The 25,977-nt window shown below is 45.4% G+C and overlaps 1 protein-coding gene across 2 annotated transcripts in view; it reads left to right on the top strand.

The window, feature by feature from the left end:
- Positions 1–252: 252 nt before the first annotated feature.
- The window catches only part of FLI1 (Fli-1 proto-oncogene, ETS transcription factor), a 131,199-nt gene continuing 105,474 nt past the window's right edge, over positions 253–25,977 (top strand). For both annotated transcript variants that reach the window (XM_068976056.1, XM_068976055.1), the window contains exon 1: positions 253–458. In XM_068976056.1, coding sequence (XP_068832157.1) covers positions 441–458 — 18 coding nt within the window. In that variant the 5' untranslated portion in view covers positions 253–440. The remainder of the gene's footprint in view (positions 459–25,977) is intronic.

Below are 25,977 nucleotides of genomic sequence, written 5' to 3'. Positions count from 1 at the left end.
GTGCGCAGCGCATGAATGTATCTGGGCATCTCCGCGTATATTTATATAGTGTGTGCGATGCGAAAAGCAGGAGCGCCGGAGGGGGGGGCGAAGAGGGGGTGTGGGGGGAGGGAAGACGAGGGAGAGCAGAGGGGAGAGAAGAGAAGAGAGCGCGAGACAGAGAGAGAGAGAGAGATAGGACTTCCTCCCCATTCGCAAAGTGAAGTCACTTCCCAAAATTAGCTAAAAAAAAGTTTCATCCGGTTAACTGTCTCTTTTTCGCTCCGCTACAACAACAAACGTGCACCGGGGAGCGAGGGCAGGGCGCTCGCGGGGGGCACGCAGGGAGGGCCCAGGGCGCCAGAGAGGCCGCGCCGGGCTAATCCGAAGGGGCTGCGAGGTCAGGCTGTAACCGGGTCAATGTGTGGAATATTGGGGGGCTCGGCTGCAGACTTGGCCAAATGGACGGGACTATTAAGGTAAGCGACCGGTCGGTGGGCGCAGAGCCGGCTGGGGCGGCGAGGCGGCGGGCAAGCTGGGCGCGGGGCGCCGGGGTCCCGGAAGACGTGGCCACTCTCCCTCCCTTCCGCACCCCGGCTTCGCGCCGTCTCCTCCCGCGCTCCGGTGGCGAGTCTCGCAGGCGGGGGCGATCCGCCGGGCTCCGCGGCGAGGGCGATCTCCCCCACACCCCTTGCCCCCGAGCGGAGCCCGGCCCCCTCCCACGGCGCTGCCGGCCGGACTGCGTGCGGGCGGGGCCGGCGGCGTGAAACCCGGGGAGCCGGGCGCCCATCGCAGCCGGGAGCCGGAGACCTCCTGGGCCCCCACTCCCACCAGGCGAGCCGAGCACCCGGTCCCGGCTCTGGGCACCCGCCCGGCGGCCGGCGGCTTCCTCTCCCCCAAGGCCGAAGGCGGCGGGGGCGGGCGCGCAGCCGCCAGCAGCCGGGTCCCCTGCCGGGTGGGCCCAGGGGCGGGCAAGTGGATTGGTTGCAGGCGGATCGGGGTGCGAGTGAGTGTGTCCGGGGATCTGTGTGCGAGGGCTCCTCCGGGTGGAAGCCCTGTTTACATGTCAGCGCGGGCCGGTTTCCCTTCCTCTTGGTACTTCTGTTGCCGGGTTCTTGGCGCTTGGGAGTTGCCGACTCCCCGGGACTAACGGGCCGGGCTCTCCTTGCCTTTCCTTCGCCCGGCATCACTTTCCCGGACGGCTCGCGCGGCTCTCCGAACCCCCGGCTCCCGCACTCCGCTCCCGGGCTGCGCCAGCTCTCGGGCAGGGCTCCCTCCCGCCTCTCGAGGAGGGTCCGTCGCCTGCGGAGCCGCCCCTCCTAAAGGGAGCAGCCCTGAGCCGGTCGCCCTGGGGGCTGCCAGGTGGCCGGATTCTTCCTACTCCCACCTCTACCCTCGTCTCGCGCCCGGGTCCAGCTTGCCAAGTGCAGCCCAGAGGGACGGGTCAGGGTCTGGGTTTCACCGCAGACTTCAGGAGGGTTCACTGCCTGCTCCCTCTGGAAGGGGGAAGTGGGGTTAGGAGCAGAGAGGAGGGACAGCCCCTACTGTGACGGGCCTTAGACGACCGAGAGGAATGAATGGGACCAGGAGTTGGCTGCGAGGCTACCCCACAGCTGCAAGCCAGAGCCAGTCTGGAAAATCTATTAGGCTGGTGAGGAGGGGACTGGCAGAGCCCACCATTCCCCGAACTCAAAGGAATCAAATCTTTGTTCAGGGTTGAGTAAGAGGAGGCTCAGATGTTGGGCTTGGAGAATTTAAGAGATTTTTATCATTTGGGTGGGGTAGTGGTTTTATTTTCTAAGTTTTTTTTTCTTCTTCTTCTTCTGAGAGTTTGAAATATGCTGACTTAAGTAAAAGGCACCATCAGCAGGAACTTGAAAATCTGGAGATGAGATTACTGATTGTATTGGGTTAAAAGGAGCCTCTGTGAGTCTGGGTTCCTTCAGTTTAAAGTGTGTGGGTGAGGAGTCAGTTGAGGAGATGAGGTTCCTGTAGGGGGGAACCAGTAGATGGGGGTCCTGTGACTGGTCATTTAATGTCTGTCTCCCTTCTTTTGGTGGGTGTGTGCAAGAGTCTCGAGTCTCGGTATGTCTGGTTTAGTAATAAGATGCTCCAGTCTAGAAAACTCCCCTCACCAGGACACTTGCCACTGACCCAGGAGGCCCCCCTCTGACCCGGAAGGGTGGTAAGATGGCTCCAGGGTCTTGATGTGGACACCCTAAGGAGAAGTGAAGCAATGTCTCCCCGATGCTCAGACCTCTCAGCACAGGCCCTGAGGGTAGGGAGGAAGCTGTGGTCTGTGTACCCAGAATGTGCTAACCTCTTTAGATGCACACGCAGGGATTGGCATGGCCAGCAGTGAGAGCAAGCTTAGGCCAGGACCCTAGTGGGGGTGACAGGCTTCTTTGCTGCAGGGGTGACGGAAGCCCGTCAGTCCATGCAGACCGTCCCCTGGGGCACCCTCCATCTCCCATCCAGCTTGCTTGAATATGAGGCCGACCAGCAGAGCAGTGGCTTTTCGGGTTGTCATCTTCTGCCCAGCATTCAGAACTGCCCAGCGTTCTGGAGGACTGAGTCTTTAGTGTATACTGTGGTATTTAAATTGTGTGAAAGCCACAGTTTCCTGTTCATGTGTGACCTTCGGATCTTGGGGTTCCCAGACCCCACTCCCACAGGGGTTCCATCACTGTGTGTGGAGAGGACGTGGACAAGGAGAAGCCCCGGGACTTCTGGTCTCCGTGAGAGGGAGGATGCACAGTCCACGAAGCCAGTTTGAGCTTCAGACTCTGTAAAAGTGAAAGAGTGGGACCGAATTATCTCTGCAATAGTATCTTTCCAATCCTTTCAGTTCCTAGGATATCTTGCTCACGTGCTCTTGCAAGAACATGGAACTCCAAGTCCAGGAAATCCAGTTCTAGACTGAGAGAGCTCAGGTGACAGCAGCTGTGGAATTTGTAGACACAAATCCAGAATGTGTGTTTGCAGTTTGAATGGCCTTGACACATCATCTTTGACTGATTTGGGGATGTGATTTTTATGCACCTGCGTATTTCTTCTTCATCTATAAAGCATGTTGATATTTCAGAATACCTCTGGGTCTCATCACTGGGGAAGCTATTTGGTCCAGTTTGCCAGGGAAGTTTTTTGCAGAAGCTTTTTATTTTGTGATTACCAAATCTCAACCTCATCACTCTTGTTATAATAAGTCCTTCTGTATCATGCTCTCTTCTCTCCAAGAATGTCTCCTGGGAAGGCTCTGCACATCACGTTGGGAGCACCAGCATTTGCTGGAGCCCTTCCACTCTTCATTTGCCACAGGCAAGTCCGTCTAAATATTGAACAACACCTTACCCCGCCCTGCTCCCCCACGGTGATGCTATCAGTTGTTGAAAAGCACGTGATACTGGTTGCTGCTTTAAGAATGACCTGGTTTCAAATACTGCATCTTAGATCTAGGAAGTCTTCAACTGAATCTGCTTATTTCATCTATGGAAGCTTGATTCAGTCAGTACATATGCTACCATTAAAGATGGGGAAGCAATCAGAGAAAATGTAGATGATGTGAATAGAATAGGGAAATGAACTGGGGACTTGGAGTCAGAAAACCCAGGCTCAGTCTCCATTCTGGGAGACTCAGTTTTTTCATCTGTAAAGTGGAGCCAAAGTACCTTCTTGCCTTAAGTCACAGTAAGGATTCAATAAAGTTTGGTACCTTCATTGACTGTATGTTAGTTGACTTTCTCCTTGGGGATAGGGCTTGTGGGGATCGATTGGCCAGAAAATCAGTTCATAGGTCTGGATTTATTATATACATCTTTCATTAATTCTACAAATATTAATTAGGTGTCTCTTATGTTCCAAGGCTCTGCTTTATGTGTTGAGGCTAAAGTGAAAAGTGAAAGTGTTAGTTGCTCAGTCATGTCTTGATTCTTTGCGACCCTATGGACTGAAGCCCGCCAGGCTCCTCTGTCCATGGGATTCTCCAGACAAGAATACTGGAGTGAATTGCCGTGCCCTCCTCCAGGGGATCTTCCTGACCCAGGGATTGAACCTGCATCTGTTGCATTGCAGGCCGATTCTTTACTGTCTGAGCCACCAAGATAGGAATCAAAACCTTGCTGGAAGTTATGCTCTGGCAGAGGAGACAGACACATACATAAATAATTGTGTGTCCAACCTGATACGTCTTCTGAAGAACAGTAAAGCGGATTAGGGAATAGACAGGGATGTGGTTAGATAGCCAGGATGGTCATGAGGGTGCTTCCAGCAGAGTCCCAGGTAAGCAGAAATACAGTTAGTTTTCATCATTTACCTCGGGAAAGCACTGCACCACACAACAGTACATGTGGGGAGAACAAAATGGGAAAGGAGGGCTGAAGTGTCAGCTGGGCTTTGAAAACCATCAGAGTCCATCAGCCATACTGGCCCAGGTGGCAAGTCACCACGGACACTGTGTGTCCAGTTGGAAAACTTCAGGATGGGCCTGCTGGAAGAAAGCAGCAGAGTGAGGGGTACCCGGGAGCAAAGACTTTACTTCTGTCCTTAAAGGTGGACGCTGCCTTCACTCTGGGAGTGAACCGTTCCCCCACCTGCGCCTTTAATTAACCTTCATAGCACCTGCACTCACGCAAACTTAGGGCACAACAGGCTGTGTCTCTGTCTGGTGACCACAGAGAATTGCCTCCCTTGGGGAGTCACCAAGCGGTGAATCCTGTTTTGTTCCTGAATAATTTCTACCAAAAAATCTTCCTCCCCACATCTGCTGCTGTTCCACTTCAGGCTTTCAGGACTGCAACTTTAGAGCTATAGTGGTTATTTAGCTCCATATCCTTGTTTTATGGGAGGGAAACTGAGGCCCAGAGGTGTTTGCTGAATTATCCAAGATCACACAGCTGACTCGTGACAGAGTCAGGGTGAGAATGCAGGGTCCTTACCCTCAGGCCAGTGTTCTTTCCACTTAATAGGAACATTTCATTTGCTTTCATTACATTATTATGAATTGTAGGGTCCTGGAAGTGGTGTGTATGTGTGAGAAAGAGAGAGAGCGGCGGATAAGTCATTAAAGAAATCGTGGAGAATCTGACAGTTTGGACTAAAGACTATTTCTCTTATTTAATAGAAATGTATTTCCATACTTCAGAAAAAATCTCAAATGTTTGTATAGGATTTTTACATAATGTTCTCCAAAACAAATCCTCCTCTTTCTGTAGACAAACAAGGTGTCTACCACCAGGAGACAAAAAGAAATAGGATATTTTACTTAAATAGCAAATAGGCCCCTTTACAGACCAGGGACAGGTGGGCTGAATTACTATTTCAGTTCTTTTAATAATTGAATATTTAACTATTGAAATAGAATGTATTCAGATGCATTAGAACATATCTTATGGGTCTACCTTCTAGTCTGTGTAGTAAGTAGGTCTTCAATAACAGCTGCATTATATACGATTTAGAATTTCAATGTCTCTTTTTATTTGGGGTCAAACAGTTAACTTGGCACTGGCTTTAAAAAGTGGTTCATTTAAACCAAATCTTTTTTTTTTTTTAAGAAATGCAACATTAGACAAATGTTAGCATCCAGTTGTCCCAGCAAAAGAAAAAAGTTGGAAAATTTTTTATGATGATGAACCACCAGGCTGGATTTCTAATGGTCTGAGGCCTTTATCGTCCCTCAAATGTCAGAAAATCCCCCTATGTTTTAAGTCAACACTCAGGCCCTCAGCAAGGTCCTTGTCTTCTTGGGAAAAGTCTTATCCTGCCTGAAGCTTGATAAAAAGATTTTCAGATTAGGACCTAACTATTTAGGGTTGGAAGGAAAAACATCTACTATTTTCATTTATTTGAGACAAACAGTTGCATTATGTAGGTAGAGAATAATGTTTTTGTTTTGTTTTGAATAACAAGTCTTTCTTTTTTGGCCTATCTTGAAACAGTTTTTCTAAGTTATCTTTTGTTTGTTGCTTTGTGACAAATGGAGAAGACTAAAGGATATTGGCCTCTATCTACACACACACACACATACACACACACGCACACACACACAGAGTCTCACAAAATTTTCAACCAGTCATACTAGGTTTTTTTGAAATCTCAGAGCTATGCAGGTGTCTTTCTCTCTGCAGAAAACTATACCCTGTTTCATTTTCTGTTGCTTCAATGATACTTGTCTATAGTGTTCATCCCATTCATGGGATGCATTTGATGTTTATCTGTATTTCCCATTCACAGGAAAGCAAAACAGTGGGACAGTTTTGCTAAATAATGTCACTCTACTTTTTCTACTGACCTGATAGACCCAACATCAGTGGCCCAGACTTTGAGATATTCCCCCAGAGGCAACGGATGGGGTTTGTCTGTCCCCACATTGTCACCCTTAGGGACATCTTGACAGGTGTCTTGGACATCTGAGAGAATTACACAGTCTATGGACTAACCGTTTTCTGCGCAGAACGAGCTGGTCTTATGGGAACTTGTCACCTTGGTCTCATGGGCATCATAAGCTGATGCCACCTGTATTAATGCAGGTCAGGAGGTCTGCTGCATGGCTGTTAGGCAGAGGCTGAACTAGGTACTAAATGCTATCAAGACACCAGGCTGGTGGCAAAAGGGCTCCTGCCCTGGAGACATAGCAGGAGGAGAAGCTGTGTGTGTGTGTGCGTGCACACCCAGCAGAATGCAGTAGTGTGTGTGCAGTAGAACGAAAGAGCAGTTTCAACTGGAGAGACACAGAAAAGACAGAAGTAGTCATGTGTTTTCCCCTTTCTGTTTACAAAGCATTTTCACATTCATCCTCGCATTTAATGTTCACAACGACCCTTTGGGAGGTAGTATCATCACATCTCTGCTTTATCAGGGAGAAATGAAAGTTCAGAGAGGTGAAGTAACCCTAAGATGACAGCGAATAGGTGACATACTTGGTTTTCAAGCCCAGTGTGTTTCTGTTTCCAGAATGCTTGTTTGTTTTTCTTCACACCAGCCGCAGTGCCTCTTGGCCCAGGTAGACCTTGACTTTGAAAGATGGGTAGGACTTGCTCAGGAAGATATGGGTCAAGGGCTTTCTAGGAAAGTAGAGTACTGGGGGTGGGGTGGGGGTGGGGCATATGAAGGAGAGGGTAAAAGTGGAAATATTGGATGGAATAGATTATGGACGACCTTAAATACTGCAAGAGAGAATTTGGGTCTTGCAAAACACATGGGAAAGAGGAATCACAAAATTTTTAATAGAAGGCTGATCTATATAACTGTAAAAATTTGTCAGGAATGGAATCTCATCCTAGTCTCATCCTGCTCCTTAGGAGATGGAAAACAAAAAAGAAATAAGAGTTGAAAGTGGCTCTATCACTTATCAGAGGCCGCAAGAATTAAGTAGCAGAAAGGATTAGACAACCAGTCATAGACTCAGGCCACCAGACTATGTTGTCAGCTGTTTGTTTATTAAATACGGAGTCAAGGCAGAGAGGAGAAACTATTTCACCAGATCCGATAAAAATATGATTCTCCTTCCCTTCTCTGATTGCGTCTTCTCTCACAGTGTTCTAGAGACTTCACCACAAGCTGTCTTTTCAACCAGGCCATCCATTCTGGGCTACCAACTTAGTTCCTTTTTAGAATGAGTCAGCAGATAGTAAATGAGAAGAGACAAAAGGAAAAGCTGTTTCCTGAAACGCAAATCCAATTTCTATGGAAATTCAGACAAATCTGACATACTTTCATAGGGAAAATGAATGGCCGGGCCCATCATCACACTTAGAAATACTGACATTTCACCTGTGCAGACCAAAACCTAGGTGACATCACTATCTTTCCAGGGACGACCAGAAATCAGGTGCTCAGACTCCTTTTCAGATCCTTCAGATCTACTTCACAACAGCTTCAAAATGGCTTCTACCCACAAAAATGAACCAAAATACTGAATATTTGAGGTATTTTCCCTCTTTGGGGAGCAATGTGCCTGCCGTTTAGGTCATGATCAAAATTCCAGAGTATGTAAGTTTTCACTTCCAGGAGAATGCAGACTTGAAATGTGAAATGCATTGCCCACCGCAGGGCCCGTTTTCTCAGTCGGTGCCATGTGTCCCCGGGAGTGAAAGACCGTGTCACACCCCAGTGTGCACGTGTAGGTGATCAGTGTTACAGGTGCCATGGGAGCTTCCACCCTGCATTTCTAGACAGCCGTGGGTTTCAGGTGTCTACTGGCATCTACTGATCCAAGAGGAGACTTCTGAGGTCTCATACATGGGAATTCATTGATTTTCCCTGAGAAGGAGTCTGAGAGTGAACAGTTTTGCAGTATTGTAGAAGAAATGTGAAAACAAACAGGTTGATATTATAAAATTACCCAGTTTGTGAGTTGTCAATGCTGTTACAATGTATATCAATGCATGTATTTAGAGGGAATTATTTTTTAAATTTTTGTTTATTTGACTGTGCTGGGTCTTAGTTGCCGCATGCGGAATCTTTAGTTGTGGCTTGCAAACTCTTAGTTGCAGCTTGTGGGATCTAGTTCCCTGACTGGGGATCAAACCAAGGCCCCCTGCACTGGGATCATGAAATCTTAGCCTCTGGACCACCAGAGAAGTTCCCTAGATTGAAATTCTTATGCCTGAAGAGTTCGTCTTTAGGGATTTATCACTTCATTCTTACTCATACATTTGCTCATTCAACTAAACACTGAAAACTATTGCCAGGCACAAAGCTTTACATAAACGAACAAGAGCCGGATGTCTTTACTGCTTCTTCTAGGCATCTAGAGGGTAGAGGTTTCTCTGCTCACTGATTTTAAAGTTTCCAAAAGAAGCAGTACTCACTAGGGGCCTCTTTATCCATGGCTTTGTATTACAAGGAAGTGTAGGCACATTTTCCCAAGGGGAACACCCAGCCTATAATTTTTTAATTGCCCTTTTACTCTGGGTGATACTAGTCCTGGAATGGACATTTTTGGAAATCCAGGGTTTCAGCCAAGGAAACTCTTTCTTATTATTATTCTCCCTTTGTCAGCTCTAGTTCCTCCTTTTGTATATTGACATCAAGAAAAATACCGTAAGTAAAGTGAAAAAACAAATGAGAAACCGAGAAAGACTATTCCCCATCCATCAAGCAGAGGGCACATGTCTTAAAACACAAAGATTATGTGGAATCTAGAAAAATGGTATAGATGATCTTATTACAAAGCAGAAACAGAGACACAGACATAAAGATCAAACATACCAAAGGGGAAGAGGGATGGGATGAATTGGGAGATTGGGAGTGACATACACACATTATTGACACTGTGTATAAAATATGTTAACTAATGAGAACCAACTGAATAGCAGAGGGAACTCTGCTCAAGTACTGTGCTGACCTGAATGGAAAGGAAATCCAAAAAAGAGGGGAATATATATGTGTGTGTGTATGTAAACTGACACAGGGCTTACCTGGTGGGTCAGTATGTAAAAAATCTGCCTGCCAATGCAGGAGACTCAGTTTCGATCCCTGGGTCGGGAGGAGCCCCTGGAGAAGGAAATGGCAACCCACTCCAGTATTCTTGCCTGGGAAATCCCATGGACAGAGGAGCCTGGCAGGCTGTCGTCTGTGAGGGCGCCAAGAGTCGGACATGACTTACAGACTAAACAGCTACAGAAATTAAGACAACACTGTAAAGCAATCATACTCCAATAAAAGTCAATTAAAAATAATAATAAAGACTGTTTACAAATAAATAAGAAAAAGGTAGACCACATAGAAGAAAAATAAACAAAAAATGCTATAAATAAACGCTAGAAAAAGAAATATAAATGGTCAGAAAGCATATGAAAAGAATCTCAGGCATCTATATATTCAAATGAAATTAATGAAATTCCAACATTTATCACCTATGAGGATAGCAAAGATGAAAACAGCTTACTGTTGCCTGGTGGTAGAAAGAGTAAAGGGAAATGTCTCTCACTGTTTCTGCTAGTGGGACTCTAACTTGGTACACTCTGGGAGGCAATTGGGAAACATTTATTGAGATGTTAAGTGTTTATATACAAATTTGATGATAATTCCAATGCTAAAAATTTATCAGACATATTCAGTCAAATACCAAAGACAAATGTACAAGACGTCTTTTAGCATTGTTGGTGAGGGCAAAAATTGGGAAAACTCTAAATATCCATCAATAGGGTACTAGACAAATTGATTTTAGAAGACTCAGGTAAAAAAGTATCATGTAGTCGTTAAGTGGAATAAAATCAATTGTGTATACAAACTGACTTAGAAAATTCTCCAAAGGATATTAATACATGGAAAAAAACACATTACAAAATGTGTGGTTCCATTTCTGTAAAAAAAGATGAAAATGTTTATTTGTTTATTTATTTATGGATATACTTTTCCAGAAGTTGTCTGCTGCTAAGCTGCTGCTAAATCACTTCAGTCATGTCCGACTCTGTGTGACCCCATAGACGGCAGCCCACCAGGCTCCGGGTCCCCGGGATTCTCCAGGCAAGAACACTGGAGTGGGTCACCATTTCCTTCTCCAATGCATGAAAGTGAAAAACGAAAGGGAAGTCGCTCAGTCGTGTCCAACTCTTCGCGACCCCATGGACCGCAGCCTACCAGGCTCCTCTGTCCATGGGATTTTCCAGGCAAGAGTACTGGAGTGGGGTGCCATCGCCTTCTCCAAGAAGTTGTTTATGCATAAATAATTATAATAGATAGATGTGTGTGTGTGTGTGTTTTCTTTTAACAGTGGCTACTTATGGGCAGGACTTTTACTTTTCACACTATAAACACGCAGTATTTGACTTCTTAAATCGCTAGTATATATTACTCTTATCCTTTTAAAAACTGAAGTAAAAGAGGGACTAGAAATAGATTTGTGAAAAAGAATAAGCTGAACACTATCATTCTGTCCCCAGTGTGTTGTTCTCAGAGACTCTGGGATTCCATTTTGCAGTAAAATACAGAGAAAAACTGTCTAGCCAAGATCTGGGGACCTGAATTCTAGCCCCAGCTCTACCCCAGAGGAGTTCTGGGATCTTAGACAAGTCATTTACCTGCATCAGTATTCGTGTAAATTTCCTCATGTTAAAGGTTTTCTCATGTATAAAATGAAGATATGATTTCAAAAGTTCCTTTCACCTCCCATGTTTATAAGACTCTAATCCCAGGCAGACTTTACAAGCATTTCTCATTTGAGGGCTTAGATGACTGAAGTTCTCACAGAAGTTCTGTCTAGCCCATGTGGTTCTTCTGCATAATCCAAGGATAATTCATAGAGTGATCTGGGAGTTGGTTGGAGGCTGGGCGGGGAGGGGCTGGGTCTCACGAGGGCCTTCCTGAATTTCTGGGAGCTGGTGTTTTTATTACCAGGCAACACTGGAGCTGTGTTAACCCCTTTGCCTTAATGTAAACGAAGAATAGGGCCTGACTCTGTTTTGGGGTCTTAGACGCTCTTTCCCAAAATTTGGTCTCATTTAAAACCCAAAACACATTTGGTCCCAAGTGCCTTTTCCTTGGATTAAAAAAACAAAAATTCTGTTTAATTGAAGGGAAATTGAATTCGTCTGGTTTTGATTCATTTACACTTAACTCTTAAAAAAATTTTTTTTGAGGACATATTTGATGTCCAGGAAGGATTTTGAGCCTCTTAATGAGTTTTCTGGGAGCCTTTTTTTTTCTTCTTCTTAAAACAGGAAGTGAGTGGTGCTAGGCTTTGGGCAAACACAGTCAACCCTGAAAAGCCCCAATTCAGTTTGAAACCATATCACCCACCATTTTGCATGAGCCTCAATGGCCCTTACGAAGGCCTTTCTTTTCCTACTCCTCATCTGAGAGTAACAGACTCACTCACCTTCCACCTGAGGGGAAGAGTATGGAGGGCAGATGATCAAAATCAACAGAAGGAAGAGAAGGAGCAATTTATCGAGCTCTGACTGTGTACCAATAGCTGTTTTTGCCTTTATGGCCATGCTCACTTTTTAAAAAAATTTTATTTTATGCAAGGCTAATTCATTTCTGCTGTATAGCAAAGTGATTCAGTTATACATATATATACATGCTTTTTCACATTCTCCATTTTGGTCTATCACAGGATATCGAATATAGTTCCCTGTGCTATACAATAGGACCTTGTTTATCCATTCTCTATGTAATAATTTGCATCTGCTAATCCCAGACTCCCAAACAATCCCTCCTCTTGGCAACCACAAGTCTGGTCTCTAGGACATAGTCCCTTTTGATCCTTGGAAAGACCCTATGCTGTATGTACTGTTTTCATTTTGGAGAGGTGAAGTAACTTATCTGAGGCCAAGAGGACAGAAAGTGGAAAGGCAGTGATTTGAAGCTTATCCTGTTTGCCTCCGAAGTTCATAGAGTTTAGCCTCTGTGATCCGTTGCCAGTTTGACACATGCACGTCCATAAAACTGAGGCTCCAAACTGAGACCATCTATGGAGGACTTGCAGGTGGTGGCGGGCTTCCCAGGCAGCTCACTGGTAAAGAATCCACCCGCCAATGCAGGATACATGGGTTCGATTCCTGGGTCAGGAAGGTCCCCTGGAGTAGGAAATGGCAACCCACTACAGTGTTTTTGCCTGAGAAATCCCTTGGATAGAGGAGCCTGGTGGGCTATAGTCCATGGGGTCACAAAGAACTGGACACAACTGAACAACTGAGCACGCAGGCAGTAGTGTTTGTCTAGGTGACCCCCTCTGCTCTAGACGGGTCTGTGGCCTCACCCTATCCTCCACATCCTGTCCTTAAGAAGGCTTCGGCCCTCTGTTCCCCAGGCTAAGAGTCCCTGCCTGACTCTGCTGGCAGATGAACTGGGTAGCAGGCAGGCAAGGGAAGGGGAAACCGCTAGGTTCTATTTTACTTTTTAAATTTGTTTTTCTTGGAGTTTAGTTGCTTTACAATGTTGTGTTAGTTTCTGCTGTACGACAACTGAGTGAGCTATATGTATACATGTATCTCCTCCCTCTTGAGCCTCCCTCCAACCCGCTCCCAACCCACCCCTCAAGGTCCTCAGAGAGCACAAGCTGAGCTCCCTGTAACGTATAGCAGGCTCCCACTAGCTCTCCAGCTTACACATGGTGGTGCCTGTATGTCAGTGCCACTCTCTCAGATCGTCCCACCCTCTACGAGCTATCAAGATGATTTGATGTAAAAAAAAAAAAAAAAAAAAGCTCTTGTAGCTCAGTAGAGAATAGCATATTTGACTCAATGATGCTTCCTCTTATACAATTTTATGCTTTCTCTTCTCCTGTCTGGCTCTAACTCTGGCTGTCTTTTTCATTCTCTTTCACTTACACACACACACATAAATTACACACACTTAAAAAAAAATCTGGTGGGGGGATGTGTTTCTACGAAAGACAAAGAAGGGGACATTTTGCAAGGTTAAAAGGGAGTTGTCAAGAAAGGCTAACTTCAGGCTCCAGTTTCTCCCGAATAGCATTTCTTGTTATTTCAAGGCTGATTGACTTATAACTGCATCCCCAGCCACCTCACATCAATTCCTTTTATCAGCTCAAGTGAGACTTCCTGTGGACTGGCCCAGCTTCCTGATGTATTTCCTTTTTCCTTTGGCAGAACAAAGAAAACCATAGCTCCAAGGATCCTTGGAACCAAACATCATTTAGCACTGAAGAACCTATTATTTAAAAATTTTTATTCTCAATGTGGAGGCTGTGTGCTTGGCTTTGAGTTTTTACCCCCTCCAGCGTTCCCCCCACCACCCCACCCTGTGTATGTTGTCACGGTGGACCTCGGGTGCAACTCTCAGGGGTCAAGGAGGCACTCGAACTTATCGTAGTTGTAGTTTGATTTCACTCCAAGAGGGAAAATTAACCCATTCTCCTCCTTAAGCCTGCCTGAGCACCTCCTCCATGCCATACACACATATACCTCCAGGAGTCACATGAAGGCCTCTGTGTGTAGGGTTTACATTTTTGTCATTCTAATTCAACATAATCTGTCAGCAAAGAAACTCTTATTTAGAGATGTCAGCTTATCTTTGTTTGAAGTTCTAACTCTAGAAACATGCATATAAGGAAAGAAACTTTAAATTGTATCCCAAGGATCACTGGTGTTAACTGAAGAGGAAATTCCAGAAATTGGAATAAAGGCGTTTCTTTCCTCTTTCGCTTAGAGGACTCCATATTACCCATTACCACTTGGTTTCACCTCCTACTCTACACCTTATTTCTGAAAGGGCTTTAGCTTAATTCCCAGTAAGCAGTTCAGTTCAGTTCAGTCGCTCAGTCGTGTCCGACTCTTTGCGACCCCATGAATCGCAGCACGCCAGGCCTCCCTGTCCATCACCAACTCCCAGAGTTCACTGACTCACGTCCATCGAGTCGGTGATGCCATTGAGTCATCTCATCCTCTGTCGTCCCCTTCTCCTCCTGCCCCCAATCCCTCCCAGCATCAGAGTCTTTTCCAATGAGTCAACTCTTTGCATGAGGTGGCCAAAGTATTGGAGTTTCAGCTTTAGCATCAGTCCTTCCAATGAACACCCAGGATTGATCTCCTTTAGGATGGACTGCTTGGATCTCCTTGCAATCCAAGGGACTCTCAAGAGTCTTCTCCAACACCACAGTTCAAACGCATCAATTCTTCGGCGCTCAGCTTTCTTCACAGTCCAACTTTCACATCCATACATGACCACTGGAAAAACCACAGCCTTGACTAGACGGACCTTTGTTGGCAAAGTAATGTCTCTGCTTTTGAATATGCTGTCTAGGTTGGTCATAACTTTGAGAACACTACTAAGAGAGCTGCCTGGGGATGTCCCGGTGATCCAGCGGCTAAGACTCTGTGCTTCCAAGGCACAGGCCCCAACTCTATCCTTGGTCAGGGAACTCAGATCCCACAGGCTGCACAAAACAGTCAAGTTAAAAACCGCTGCTTGTATTTACCATATTGCCCAAGGCAGACATCACACGTTGCTAACTGAGTACCCACCCTGAGATTATTAGAAGACAAGAGGCCATCGTACCAAAGAAGTGTCTAGGTTTCAAGGTGTGATGTGTCTAAAGATGAGAACTGGACAGCAGAATGCAGGTATCCATTTCCCAAAGCACACATTTCACGGTAAGAGTGTTTCTACAAGAAAAGATATCTAGCCTCATCACATCCACAGGTGAACCTGCTTTCTTTGCCTTTCAGTCTTACTTCCTGGCCATTGTATAATTCTCCTGTGGGGTCAAACAGGGCATTTTCCATAGGAACCGCCGAGGCATCTAAACAGTCATGCAGCCACTCAAATGCAGCCTTTCTCTTTACAAAGCACTGACTTGAAATGGAAAACAGTTGAAACTGCAATGTAGCTCCCCTGGCAAAAGATGTATTTTTCAGACAACAGGAATTATCATGGATAATTCATATTGATTTTTCCCAACCCAATCCTCAAGTGTAATCATTTCTAGATGTAAATGCTTTGAAAAGGGGTGATCTCAGAGAGGAAAGTCACTCAGAAACTATATGGTGTGAGGTGAGTGTGTGAGGGTAGGTAAGGGCTCAATGAGGATACTAAGCCTCAAATAACCTGCTTTGAGGATGCCAGGAGAAAAGGGCTAACATTTCTGCACTGATACAGGAAAACATGAGATCTTTCTTTTCCCAGCTCTGCCACCAGCCCTGTACCTAAGTCTGTGACCAGGCAGGAATCTTAGAGAACAAAGACCCGTGCATTACCTCTCTCAGTCCCCAAAATGCTATCTGTAGAAAACCGTATACGTACCGTCCACCTCTGATACCACCCTGTGCATTGGCTCCAGGGTTCCAAAATCAGCAGATGCTCAAGTCCCTTACACTTTGCTGTCCATATCCTCAGCTTATCCATTCGGCAGATTCAACCCACCACAGATCAGAAATACTATTCTAACACGTCCTCGATCAGTTGCATATAGGGATGAGGAACCCTTGGAAAGAAGGGGCAGACTGTACTGACCTTAGTTTTCTCTACCATAAGGGCATATTGGGGGCAACAGGTATAACCAGTCTTGATCAAATAGAGTCTTTGCTGCAACACAGGACTTCTTTTGAGGTCAAGGACTCGAGGGACACCTGTACTTTCTGCACTTTTCAAGAAGGAGAGAAAAGGGGCAGACTGCTTGTCTGGAAACGTGTTTCAGGAAATTTGGTGTGCAGAGAATTTTCCCAGGGTGCCTCATGGAAGAGGCTTCGAGGCATGTGGACTTGCCGCTCTGGGCACCGGGGCCTCTAAAGTCCTTGGTTCTGCAGATCTGTGGTTCCCTATCTACTTTCTGATCTGTACTGTTGTAAAGGGAAATCGCAGTCCTCCTCCTCTGCCTTCTCAGAGTTTGCCCTGCAAGGTGTTACAGGCAAGCCACGATCAGTCAGTGGGGCTGGGTTTGAATCACCTTGAAATTAATCATTTCTTCTCATCAGTTTGGACTGGGCAGGACCTAGATTCTGTTCCGCCCAGAGCACCTTTTTAAAAAACTATTTAGGCCCTGTGTGTATTTCATGGAAAATTTCACACGCCTGTTTTTGATTCACTTCCAATTAAAGGCTCAAAATGCTGGTTTTGTAAGAGTGCTTTGATGATTCAGATTCTTGTTGATCTTTTTTTCTTCTTTCTCCTCCTCAAAGTCCACAGAAGTTTAATAAATGTTGCTCAGGCATTTGCATGCTTAATTGTTCAAAATAATTGGAAACAGGAGAGAACGTTTACTGTATGTGCACAAAACGAGGATATTTATGAGCCAGATGCCTTGGTGAAGGTGACTCTTATGGGAAAATAAGGAATATGACGAAAGGCGGACAACTTGGTGTCCCTACCGCTGGGAGGCCAGGGTGCTCGGAGCTCAGTTCGTCCGGAATGGTCAGGGGCATGTTGCTAGAAACACAGGCATCCCTCTTAATGCAGCCAGTCAGCATCAACAGGCTGTCTGTGGGACGGTCAGTCTCATCAGAGATGGACCAGGTGGACTGGTGTTCCAGTGCTAATGCTGGTCCCTCTGACTGGAGGCAGTCCGTTGTCTGCACTGACAGCAAATGCATCCCTCGCCTCCTTCATACTCGATACAGAGCCTTGATGATGAACCTACCTGCATACACCTCTGCACTAAATGCAAAAGAGACCGACGCAGCAGGCCCCCTGGGGCCTGTGGAAGCAGTCCCAAGCTCTGCCTGTGTACCGGTCCCTCTGAAGTGCACAGGGCATCTGGTAATCTGATTTCTGCTCCTGGCTTTGCCTTTGGCTGGTTGGGTGAGACTGGACAAGTTTCTCCCCCTTTCTTAACTTCTCTTCTCCATCCACCCGAAAGGATGAAGAAGAGGAACAGTCAGTCTTCTGCTCTCTTGACTTTGGTGAAAATCTGGCCTGCTAGATTGCTTTGAATTTCTTGAAGAAAAGCATTAATTAATTACTGCCATTTGCCAAGCAACTCAGCAACTCCTTACACGGCGCTTCTTGTTGTCAATTGTAAAGCAAGCATTATTTCCAATTCTGAGTCTTATTTGGACCACTTATTCTTCTCTCTTTATTGTTACAGGCTGGTTAGCCCTGTTAAGCTGGAGTTAGACAGTGTAACTTGGTGTTCACACAGTGTCATGTGGGGATGCGGTGTGGGGCTTCTTGGCTGAGAAAGGTGACAAAAACCTTTATTCTGGTGGGCAGTGAGATGCTATAGTGTTTTGCAGATTATTATGATGCTGGCAGAATGGCTCCTGTGCAATTCAAAGTGTGAAAATCTAGGTTTGAAAGCAGCTGATTAGCTGTGTGATCTTGGGCCAGATATTCTCTCATCTCCTCCCTTCCTATCTGTAAAATAAGACCAGTCATAAGTAATATGAAGTTTTCTACTGCCATACTGACCAATAATAAGAATCAAAATAAGTGTGGAAGAAAAAACACTTTGTAAAGAGCTATGGGCTTCCCAGGGGGCTCAGTGGTAAAGAATCTGCCTGCCAAGCAGGAGACATGGGTTCATTCCCTGGGTTGGGAAGATCCTCTGGAGAAGGAAATGGCAACCCATTCCAGTATTCTTGTCTGGGAAATCCCATGGACAGAGAAGCCTGAGGGGCTACAGTCCATGAGATTGCAAAGAGTCAGACATGACTTAGTGAGTAAACAGCAATGTAAATGCTGGTTATTATTATCTTAGTTATTATTCTCATCCAGATGGATGTTTGAACATAACAGGCTCCTCTGTCCATGGAATTCTCCAGGCAAGAATAGTGGAGTGGGTTGCCATTCCCTTCTCCAGGGTATCTTCCCGACTCAGGGATGGAACCTGTTTCCTGCATTATAGGCAGATTCTTTACTATCTGAGCCACTAAGGGAAACCCTAACAGATAAAAAGTGTTGCTTAAATGGAGTCCATGGGTTACTTTTTTTCTGACTTTCATGGTTCCCAAGACTTACTTGCATTTGGTGAAACTCATCAGTTATTTATTCATATCTCTTTGCCAGTAGAGACACTCTCCCCTACGAATGGACCAGAACAGACCAAACATCCCATATTCCTCCTCTCCCCTCCCTCATATCCGGCCATTGTTCTCCTCGTGAAACTCCCATCCCCATCAATGGGGGTTTTACGTAAAACCCGATGGCAGGATGTGAGTGCAGCTTCAGGAATTCCAGGCTTGTGCTGCTGATAAAGAGTTGTGTCCAACTGAAAACACCAGGGAAACAAGATTCCCTTGTCCAGACCATGCTACTCACGTTTTGTTTTTTAACTTTTGTCTCTGCCTTTAAAGAGTCAAAAACCCTCCTAGAATATAAGCCATGTATCTTGTGCCACTTCCCCTTGTGAATGGTTTTTTGCTGCTCATCTAGTGAGCAACCACTGCCCCTACCACTTGTACCACCTCCTGTGTCTCCTCCCTGTCCCTGTGGGAACGCAGGACCAGGCCTGAGGTGGGTTGACTCAGAGGGAGCTGACATTCCAGTCCTTCCATAGGCTCTGTTTTACCTTCCACTTCCAAAAAGAAGAGTCTTCCAACCTAGGAGGAACTGTAGGACTGAACGCTCCTGATCAAGGAATCTGGATTGGTTTGGGATGTGATGGTTTAAGTGTGAAAGTAACTGAAAGCGGAAACTGACTTGAGTGTGAGTGAGGGGGTGACAGTGTGGAAGAAGTCATCTACTTTGAAGATGCTCCTCTGCTGGAGCAGAAGGCAGAGATGACGGTGGCTCTTCCCCCAGGCACGGAGACTCAAGAGGCAAGCTGTGTCTTTGTCTCATCCTGCATCGGTAACATTTTAGGAAAGCTTGTCTATCTCCGTGCTGCACTACACAACCAGTATGACTGTGTGACCAGAGGTGGAACGAAGGGGAAGAATGCTTACCCCGGTTATACCCACACTGAAGCAGCTAGGTGATAATGAGACACACACGAAAAAGGAAAATGAAGTTGGCTCTTTTCATTTTAAAAGGCTCATCCAGACATTTAGGGATTCTGATGAAAAGCTTCTCCTGACATCTTTTTCTGAACATGTTGAATTAGGTATTAGGGCTTTCTTCTTAGCCAACAGAATTGGGATTTAAAAGTCCACAGGGTGGACACTGAGCTCCTCAGACGATCTGTCAGTTCTTTAGGAATCACAATCCAGCTAAGATCAACCCCACCACTTCTTTCTCCGTGAAAGCAAATGACCACCAAGATCTGTAGGCTGTATTGAAGGAATATTCTGTGTTTTTTCTACACCGAAACCACAGAGTAAAGGTAAAGAGATTAGAGAGCATCTCAAATACATATTTCAAACTATGGAGAACACCTCACACATGGAAATTAACTCAGCCTTGCAGAAAATTTGTTTTGTTTGACAGTGATATCTATCTTTGGGAGGTTAGATTGTATAACGATTTTCTAGATATACTTAATATCCTACTATCTTAGCTATGTCCAATGTCCTGCCTAAAGATGTTACAGATTTGGAAATAGCTAATTAACACGTTCTGATCTTTTTCAAGTAACTCTAACATTCTGGTTTTAAATTTATGTGAGTGGAAGGGAGAGTGATATTTTCCTGGTCTGTAGAATGCTTGAACATTTGTTTTTAGAAAAGACTGATCCATTGGCAACCTCATGAGAGACGTGGTTCTATATAACTTTTAGGATAAAAGATTTGGGAAACTTCATTAATACTTATCAGCTTTCTTAACCTGATCTTAAAGGCACAGTGGAAGATTAAGCAAACTGTCTTCATCTGGGATGTCCAGTAGAACTTTCTACAAAGGAAGGACATGCCCTATTCCACACCATCCACTATAGTAGCCACTAACCTAGCTATTGAGGTAGCTTCTAAGGCCTTGAAATGTGGCTGGTGCAAAGAAGAAGTAAGTTTTTAATTTCATTCCATTTCCTCCCAGTTAATCTACATTTAATTCACCTGTGGCTAGAGGCTCCCGTATTAGACCATGCAAGTCTGTATATTTCAGGTCAAAAACGGTCTTAAAATCTGAATTCAGCTGGAGAGTGTGTTTCTGTGGATTATTTTTATTTGAGTCAGCAATGTGTGATCCACATAGAGACTAACATTTCCATTGATGCTTATGACTGACATTAAAGCAAAATCAAAGGAAGAGTGGATATCCATCTTTACCCAAATATTACCAATGCTGGCCTGGGGCTGGAACTAAGGCTACCATCTAGTATTTCGGCTTCATTGCCAATTTTACACTGGCCTTGAAGAGTATAATGCTGTCTTTTCCCATCCATAAAATGGGTGCACTCAAAATCTGTCACCGGGATATTCACAAAAGATGATTAAATGTATATCAGGCTTGTCAAAGAAAGGTGTGGGCTTTTCCTGTAGACCTTTTCACTGAAAGTGACCTCAGCCACAGGGAATCCTCCAGAACACGGTGATTTCATTTTCCTCATTTGTAAAATGCTGGCATGATGGTCAATTGTTTTCAAGGTCATTTTCAGTTCTAATGCTTTGTCCTGCCATGAAAATATGATTTTCTCTGACGGCAGATTCCATCCTTTTAACAGAGACTTGGCTTTCTGAGTTCCAAGATCCCTTTAATTCATTGTAAGTAGATTTCTTCTTAAGTTTAAACGTGAACAAAGCAACTTATTTAGCAAACGGGTAGGTAGAATGGTGACTTTGAACCCCAGGATCCCTCCAGTGCATATTCCCTGGACTTCCATTGCTTTGTGGTGTTCTCAGTTACTGGGACCCATGCGCTTAATACGTCCAAGGCATGGAGGAATTTCTCTCCCTCCTTCATGACCCTGACCCGTGGAAAATCGATCATATGACATGCTCTACCTGCTGTGGCTTCGGAATGACCGTGAGGAATAAACACCTTATTCTTCTCTGGGGAGATCTGACTTCCTTCCTAAGGCCTGATTTTTTTTTTTTTTTTTTTTTTTTGGCTGTGTGGGCTCTCTCGTTGTAACTTGCAGGCTTAGTTGCCCCACCGCTTGTGGGATCTTTAGTTCCGTGGACCAGGGATCGAACCCACACCTCCTGCACTGGAATTCTTAACCACTGGACTGCCAGGGAAGTCCCCCTAAGGCCTCTTCATGAGCAGAGCTGTGGTGGCTTTTGCTTTGGAAGTCTTCAACTGGAATCACTGAGAAGGTTCATCCTGTGTCTACCCCCTGAATCGGTGGCGTGCATTTCTGAGCTGAATTGTTTAAAATCAAGATGGACAGATGTTACAGAGAAAATAGAGCAGAGCTCCCTGCAGGCTAACTAACTACACGATGGTTTTAGGAGTGGTGAACCACTGTGGTCCTGCTTCTTTCTTACACTTGCCCTCTAGAAAGGAGAAAGTACAAATCAACTCCTGGGCACCTGTGAATGCCCAATTCAAGTCTTGGATCATCTCATGCTGATTACGTATAGAATCCATCAAGAGTCTGGTATTTCTATGGCTCATGCATTTTCAGAAAACTCTGCAGTTTGAAATCTTCCATCCTTGTTCTTTTCAGATTGCATCTGGAATAAAGTAAGGATGGGTGTGCAGAATATAATTCTGTGATGGTGATAGTTCAGTGACTCCTGGTACATCATGGCAAGCACTGAAGTGTGGGTTTTCACTGTTTGCTGTCAGCTTCTTGAGGACAGACACCCCACCATTTTGTCTTTGAGACCTCAGCTCCCTGCGCATAGTTGCATATTTATTTTTTTATAACTTTTTATTTTATATTGGAGTATAGCCAATTAACAATGTAATGATAGTATCAGGTGGACAACAGAGAACTCAGTCATATGTGTACATGTATCCATTCTCACCCCAACTCCCCTCTCATCCAGGCTGCCATATAACATTGAGCAGAGTTCCTTGTGCTGCACAGTAGGTCCTTGTTGGTTATCCATTTTAAATATGGTAGTGATATTCGTGTATTTATTGAGCACTTTCTGTGTGCCAGGTCCTGGGATAGAGTAGTTAGAAAAAAGACAGGCAAGGCAGTTTTTGGTACAGAAATTGTAGTCAAGGTGGGAAAAGAGATACTGGGTGTGTTGTTATAAGGGCAAAGAGTTCTGTGAAAAAGGAAGTAGAAGATGTTTCAGGAGAGGGTACTATGGGGACCTAACCAGTTTCAGAGGTCAAAGGTTTCCCCAAGGAAGTGACATTTAGGCTGAACCCTGAGTGATAAGCACGAGGAGGCATGAAGGAGAACAGGCCTTCAAGAAGTGTTCGCGGAATGAATGAATGAAACGCTGCCTTCCTGCCGCTCGGCTACATTTAGTGCCTCTAGGCATTGTCTGTGGGTCTGTAAGCCATGTTCTTCAGTAAAGGCAAGTTAAGTGAGTAAAGAATATCCCAAGAGGACAATGACTTTCAAGGTTTCAAAGACATGATCAGAGTAGTATTTGACTGAGCACATTAAGTTCCTTTGTATTGGTTGATAGACTTTTTTTTAAGAAAGTGTATTTAAGTGGAGGATTGATATGTTTTGAATATGCAGTGCATCCAGAAATGTCAAGGGCAGGAAGATTCTCTAAGGCTTCTTTCCATCTTTGATGATTCCCACAGCATATGGGTTGGACTTGTTCTCAGCCTTGCAGACCTCCTTACTGGAAGAGTAAGGCTGCTCTTGGGCACACAGGGCTCTGGAAGTCATGCTCACCGGCCTCGGTGTGAGCTGCCCTCAGCCCTTCAGCAGGTCCTGGACCTCCTCATGCTTTGGTTTCCTCAACTTCAGAGCAAAGAGATTCTGCCAATGATAATTTTACCTCGAAGTGATGTTGTAATAAAAATGGCTGTAAGTGCATTTTGTAAGATCAAAAACAAAAAGAAGAAAACAAAAACCCCTGCTGAAGACGCGTGCTATCTATATCGAGTGTTTGCTAGAATTTCAGAGAAAGCCGTCTGGTCTAAAACTTTACAGAGGTCAAGAACTGGGATTGGCTTTTAAGGTCTTTTCTGGAGTGACTGTGTCCTCTACCTATTTATTTACTTTAAAACAACTTTCCAGGAGGTTTCAATAATGTCAGTAATGATGGTGGGATCTTCCCTGGTTGGTCTGGTGGCCAAGACTCAGCACTCCCAGTGCAGGAGACCCAGGTTCGATCCCTGGTCAGGGAACTAGATCCTGCATTCGCAACTGAGAGTTTGCATGCTGCAACTAAAAAAAGATGATGATGACAATAATAATAATATTAATTGAGTAGTTATAGATGAGCCAGGCACTGTCCTGAGCCCTTCAGTGCATTTTAGCACTTCATTTCTACCACAGCCCGTGCGTTACATCTGTCATTAGAGTTTACCTAAGAGGAACCAAGTGCAGAAAACCCAAGTTTCTTGTCAAAGTGTGTGCAACTCATAGGGTCCGTCTGATTTCAGAGACTTTACTCCGTACATATGTGAAATGTTTTGAACTTTTCAGAATATGGGCTCAGGGTTGCTAAGTGACTAAACATATACAATTAATTATTTCTGCCCCAGAATACAAGAGTGTTAACATTAGCAGTTGATTTTTGCAATTCCTTTGGCCTTCTGGCATTCCCACATACCTCCACCCCTCTTCCTAAATATTCGAGCAGACCTCAGAGGTGACAGTGGTTCAGTTCCAGGCACTGCAGTAAAGCCAGCATCAGCGTAAAGCACGTCACAATATTTTTCAATTTTTCTTAGGAAAAGTTGCATTTATACTTTATTAAGTGTGCAACTGTGTTGCGTCTGAAACCCTTCATTAAAAAATATTTTATTGCTAAAAAATGCTAACCAGGATCTGAGCCTTCAGCAAGTTGTAGAAGCAACATCAAAGATCACTGATCACAGATCCCAATAACAAATATGACAATGATGAAACAGTTTGAAATATTGTGAAAATTGCCACTGTGACACAGAGACACAAAACGCTATTGGAAAAATGGCACAAAGAGATGTGCTTGACACAGGGTGGCCACAAACCTTCAATGTGTCAAAAATGCAACATCTGTGAAGCCCAATAAGCAAGGTACGCCTGTACTGCTCTTCTGTTGTTTAAAGGGGAAAAATATTTTCCGAACTTGTTCAAATACAAATGAACTACCTGAAAACTAGCAAAAGCAGTGCTGAAGAACAGACTGTGTAAATAGAGAGTGGGGGATTCTAGTCTACTGTTTCTGAGGGTTTTTTATTACCTCCTCTATCCCCCACCCCATCCCGTTTCGTTGGATGCTACGGGGGAGAACGCATTTCTAACCTTCTTGAAATGGAAACAATAGGATTTGCCTGTGCTACTTTTATTTCCCCGCTGGGGAATCTGAGCGATGACCTGATTGAATTCCACCCATAAAGGTCAGGCTTTGAATTCGAGGCAGAGGAAAAAGCGAAGAAAACATTTTGCAATGTTACCCCCTGGGTCCCAAGCATGGAGGGGCCTTTGCTCGGTGCACTGTGGTCTGCTGATAAGGATAACATGGATGACAAGCGGAACATTTCCAGGACAAAGGAAATTCCCTGTTTCATTGTTTAAAGGAAGCCCCGGTCCACTCGGGAGAGCCAGGTTTGGGGCATAGACACAGATTTCTCTGCCGCAGGGACAGGAGAGGCAGAGAAAAGCCAGGAGTGCGGTGGGAATGGGGAGCAGCCCAGCCCCTCGCGTGCTGCTGCTCCCTAATTTCATCTGGGGAGCACCGGCGGGGTTGGAAGTCAAAAAGGGGTCACTGCAGTTTACGGCATTCGTCGCAGCTCAGAGCCAGACTGTTAGTGATGGGGGTGCGCAGGCTGGGAGAGTTAAAAGCCCAAATCGCACAATGTGGCCCATTGAGGAATCACAGAAAAAAGCACTAGGAGATTTAGCGAAGCTGATCTGGTTTTGAGTTTAAATTCTGGACCTCCTTCCCTCCCCACCCCCTCCAAGCCAAAATGTCAGCGAAGGGCCTGGTTTCCCTTTATGGAGTGCAGAATAAACAGATCTACGGCGGCAGGAGAGGGGCCCAGTCCCCCAGCCCGTAATGCCAGAGCTGGGGGTGGGGGGCTGTGGGGAAAAGCAGTTATTCTTCTGTCTGGTTAGTATTTGGCATTGACTTTCATTTTCTCCAACCTCTGTTTTCTAGAAGCCTGCCTGTACGGGAAGTACAGGAATAAAGAGAAGCTGATCTGGGGTGGGGGTGGGGGGTTCTTGCCAGACTTCAAAGGAGGTGGACTTTTGGTTTTCTGATAGTTTGGGGAGGCATTTGCAAAATGAAAACTGCTTTGGGGAATTGAACCCAGAGACGGAGCTTTTAGCCGCTGGCCCGTCCGAGCGCCTGGCTCTGGCCCTGATGGAGGCCAGCGCTGGGCCTTCCCTCAGTCCCTCCCAGCCCCAGGAGCGCGCCGAGCCCTGGGCATGGTGGGGTCAGCTGTGGTTAGCCTGGCCGCAGGACTCTGCATTCCTTTTGGGCTTTGCTTGGTTTGGGTGGGTGTGACCACGAGTTTACTCTGGAGAAAACTGAGACAAAGGTCTAAATTGGGCAGGATCTCGAATCTAATGACTTGTTTACAGATCCTGTACTTTTTCCAGGGCAGGGAGGAGGAGGGGGAGGAAAGGGCAAGCTGGCCACTGCGGGCACATTATTGTTTTTCAATCTAAGGAGGTGGGATCGTTTCAGAACCCAGCAGGGCATCTCC

This window comes from Capricornis sumatraensis, chromosome 8, assembly GCF_032405125.1.
Source record: "Capricornis sumatraensis isolate serow.1 chromosome 8, serow.2, whole genome shotgun sequence".
In the NCBI taxonomy this organism is placed as follows: Eukaryota; Metazoa; Chordata; class Mammalia; order Artiodactyla; family Bovidae; genus Capricornis; species Capricornis sumatraensis.
Note: the sequence above shows the minus strand (reverse complement) of the source record. Positions and strands in the feature narration are given on the sequence as shown.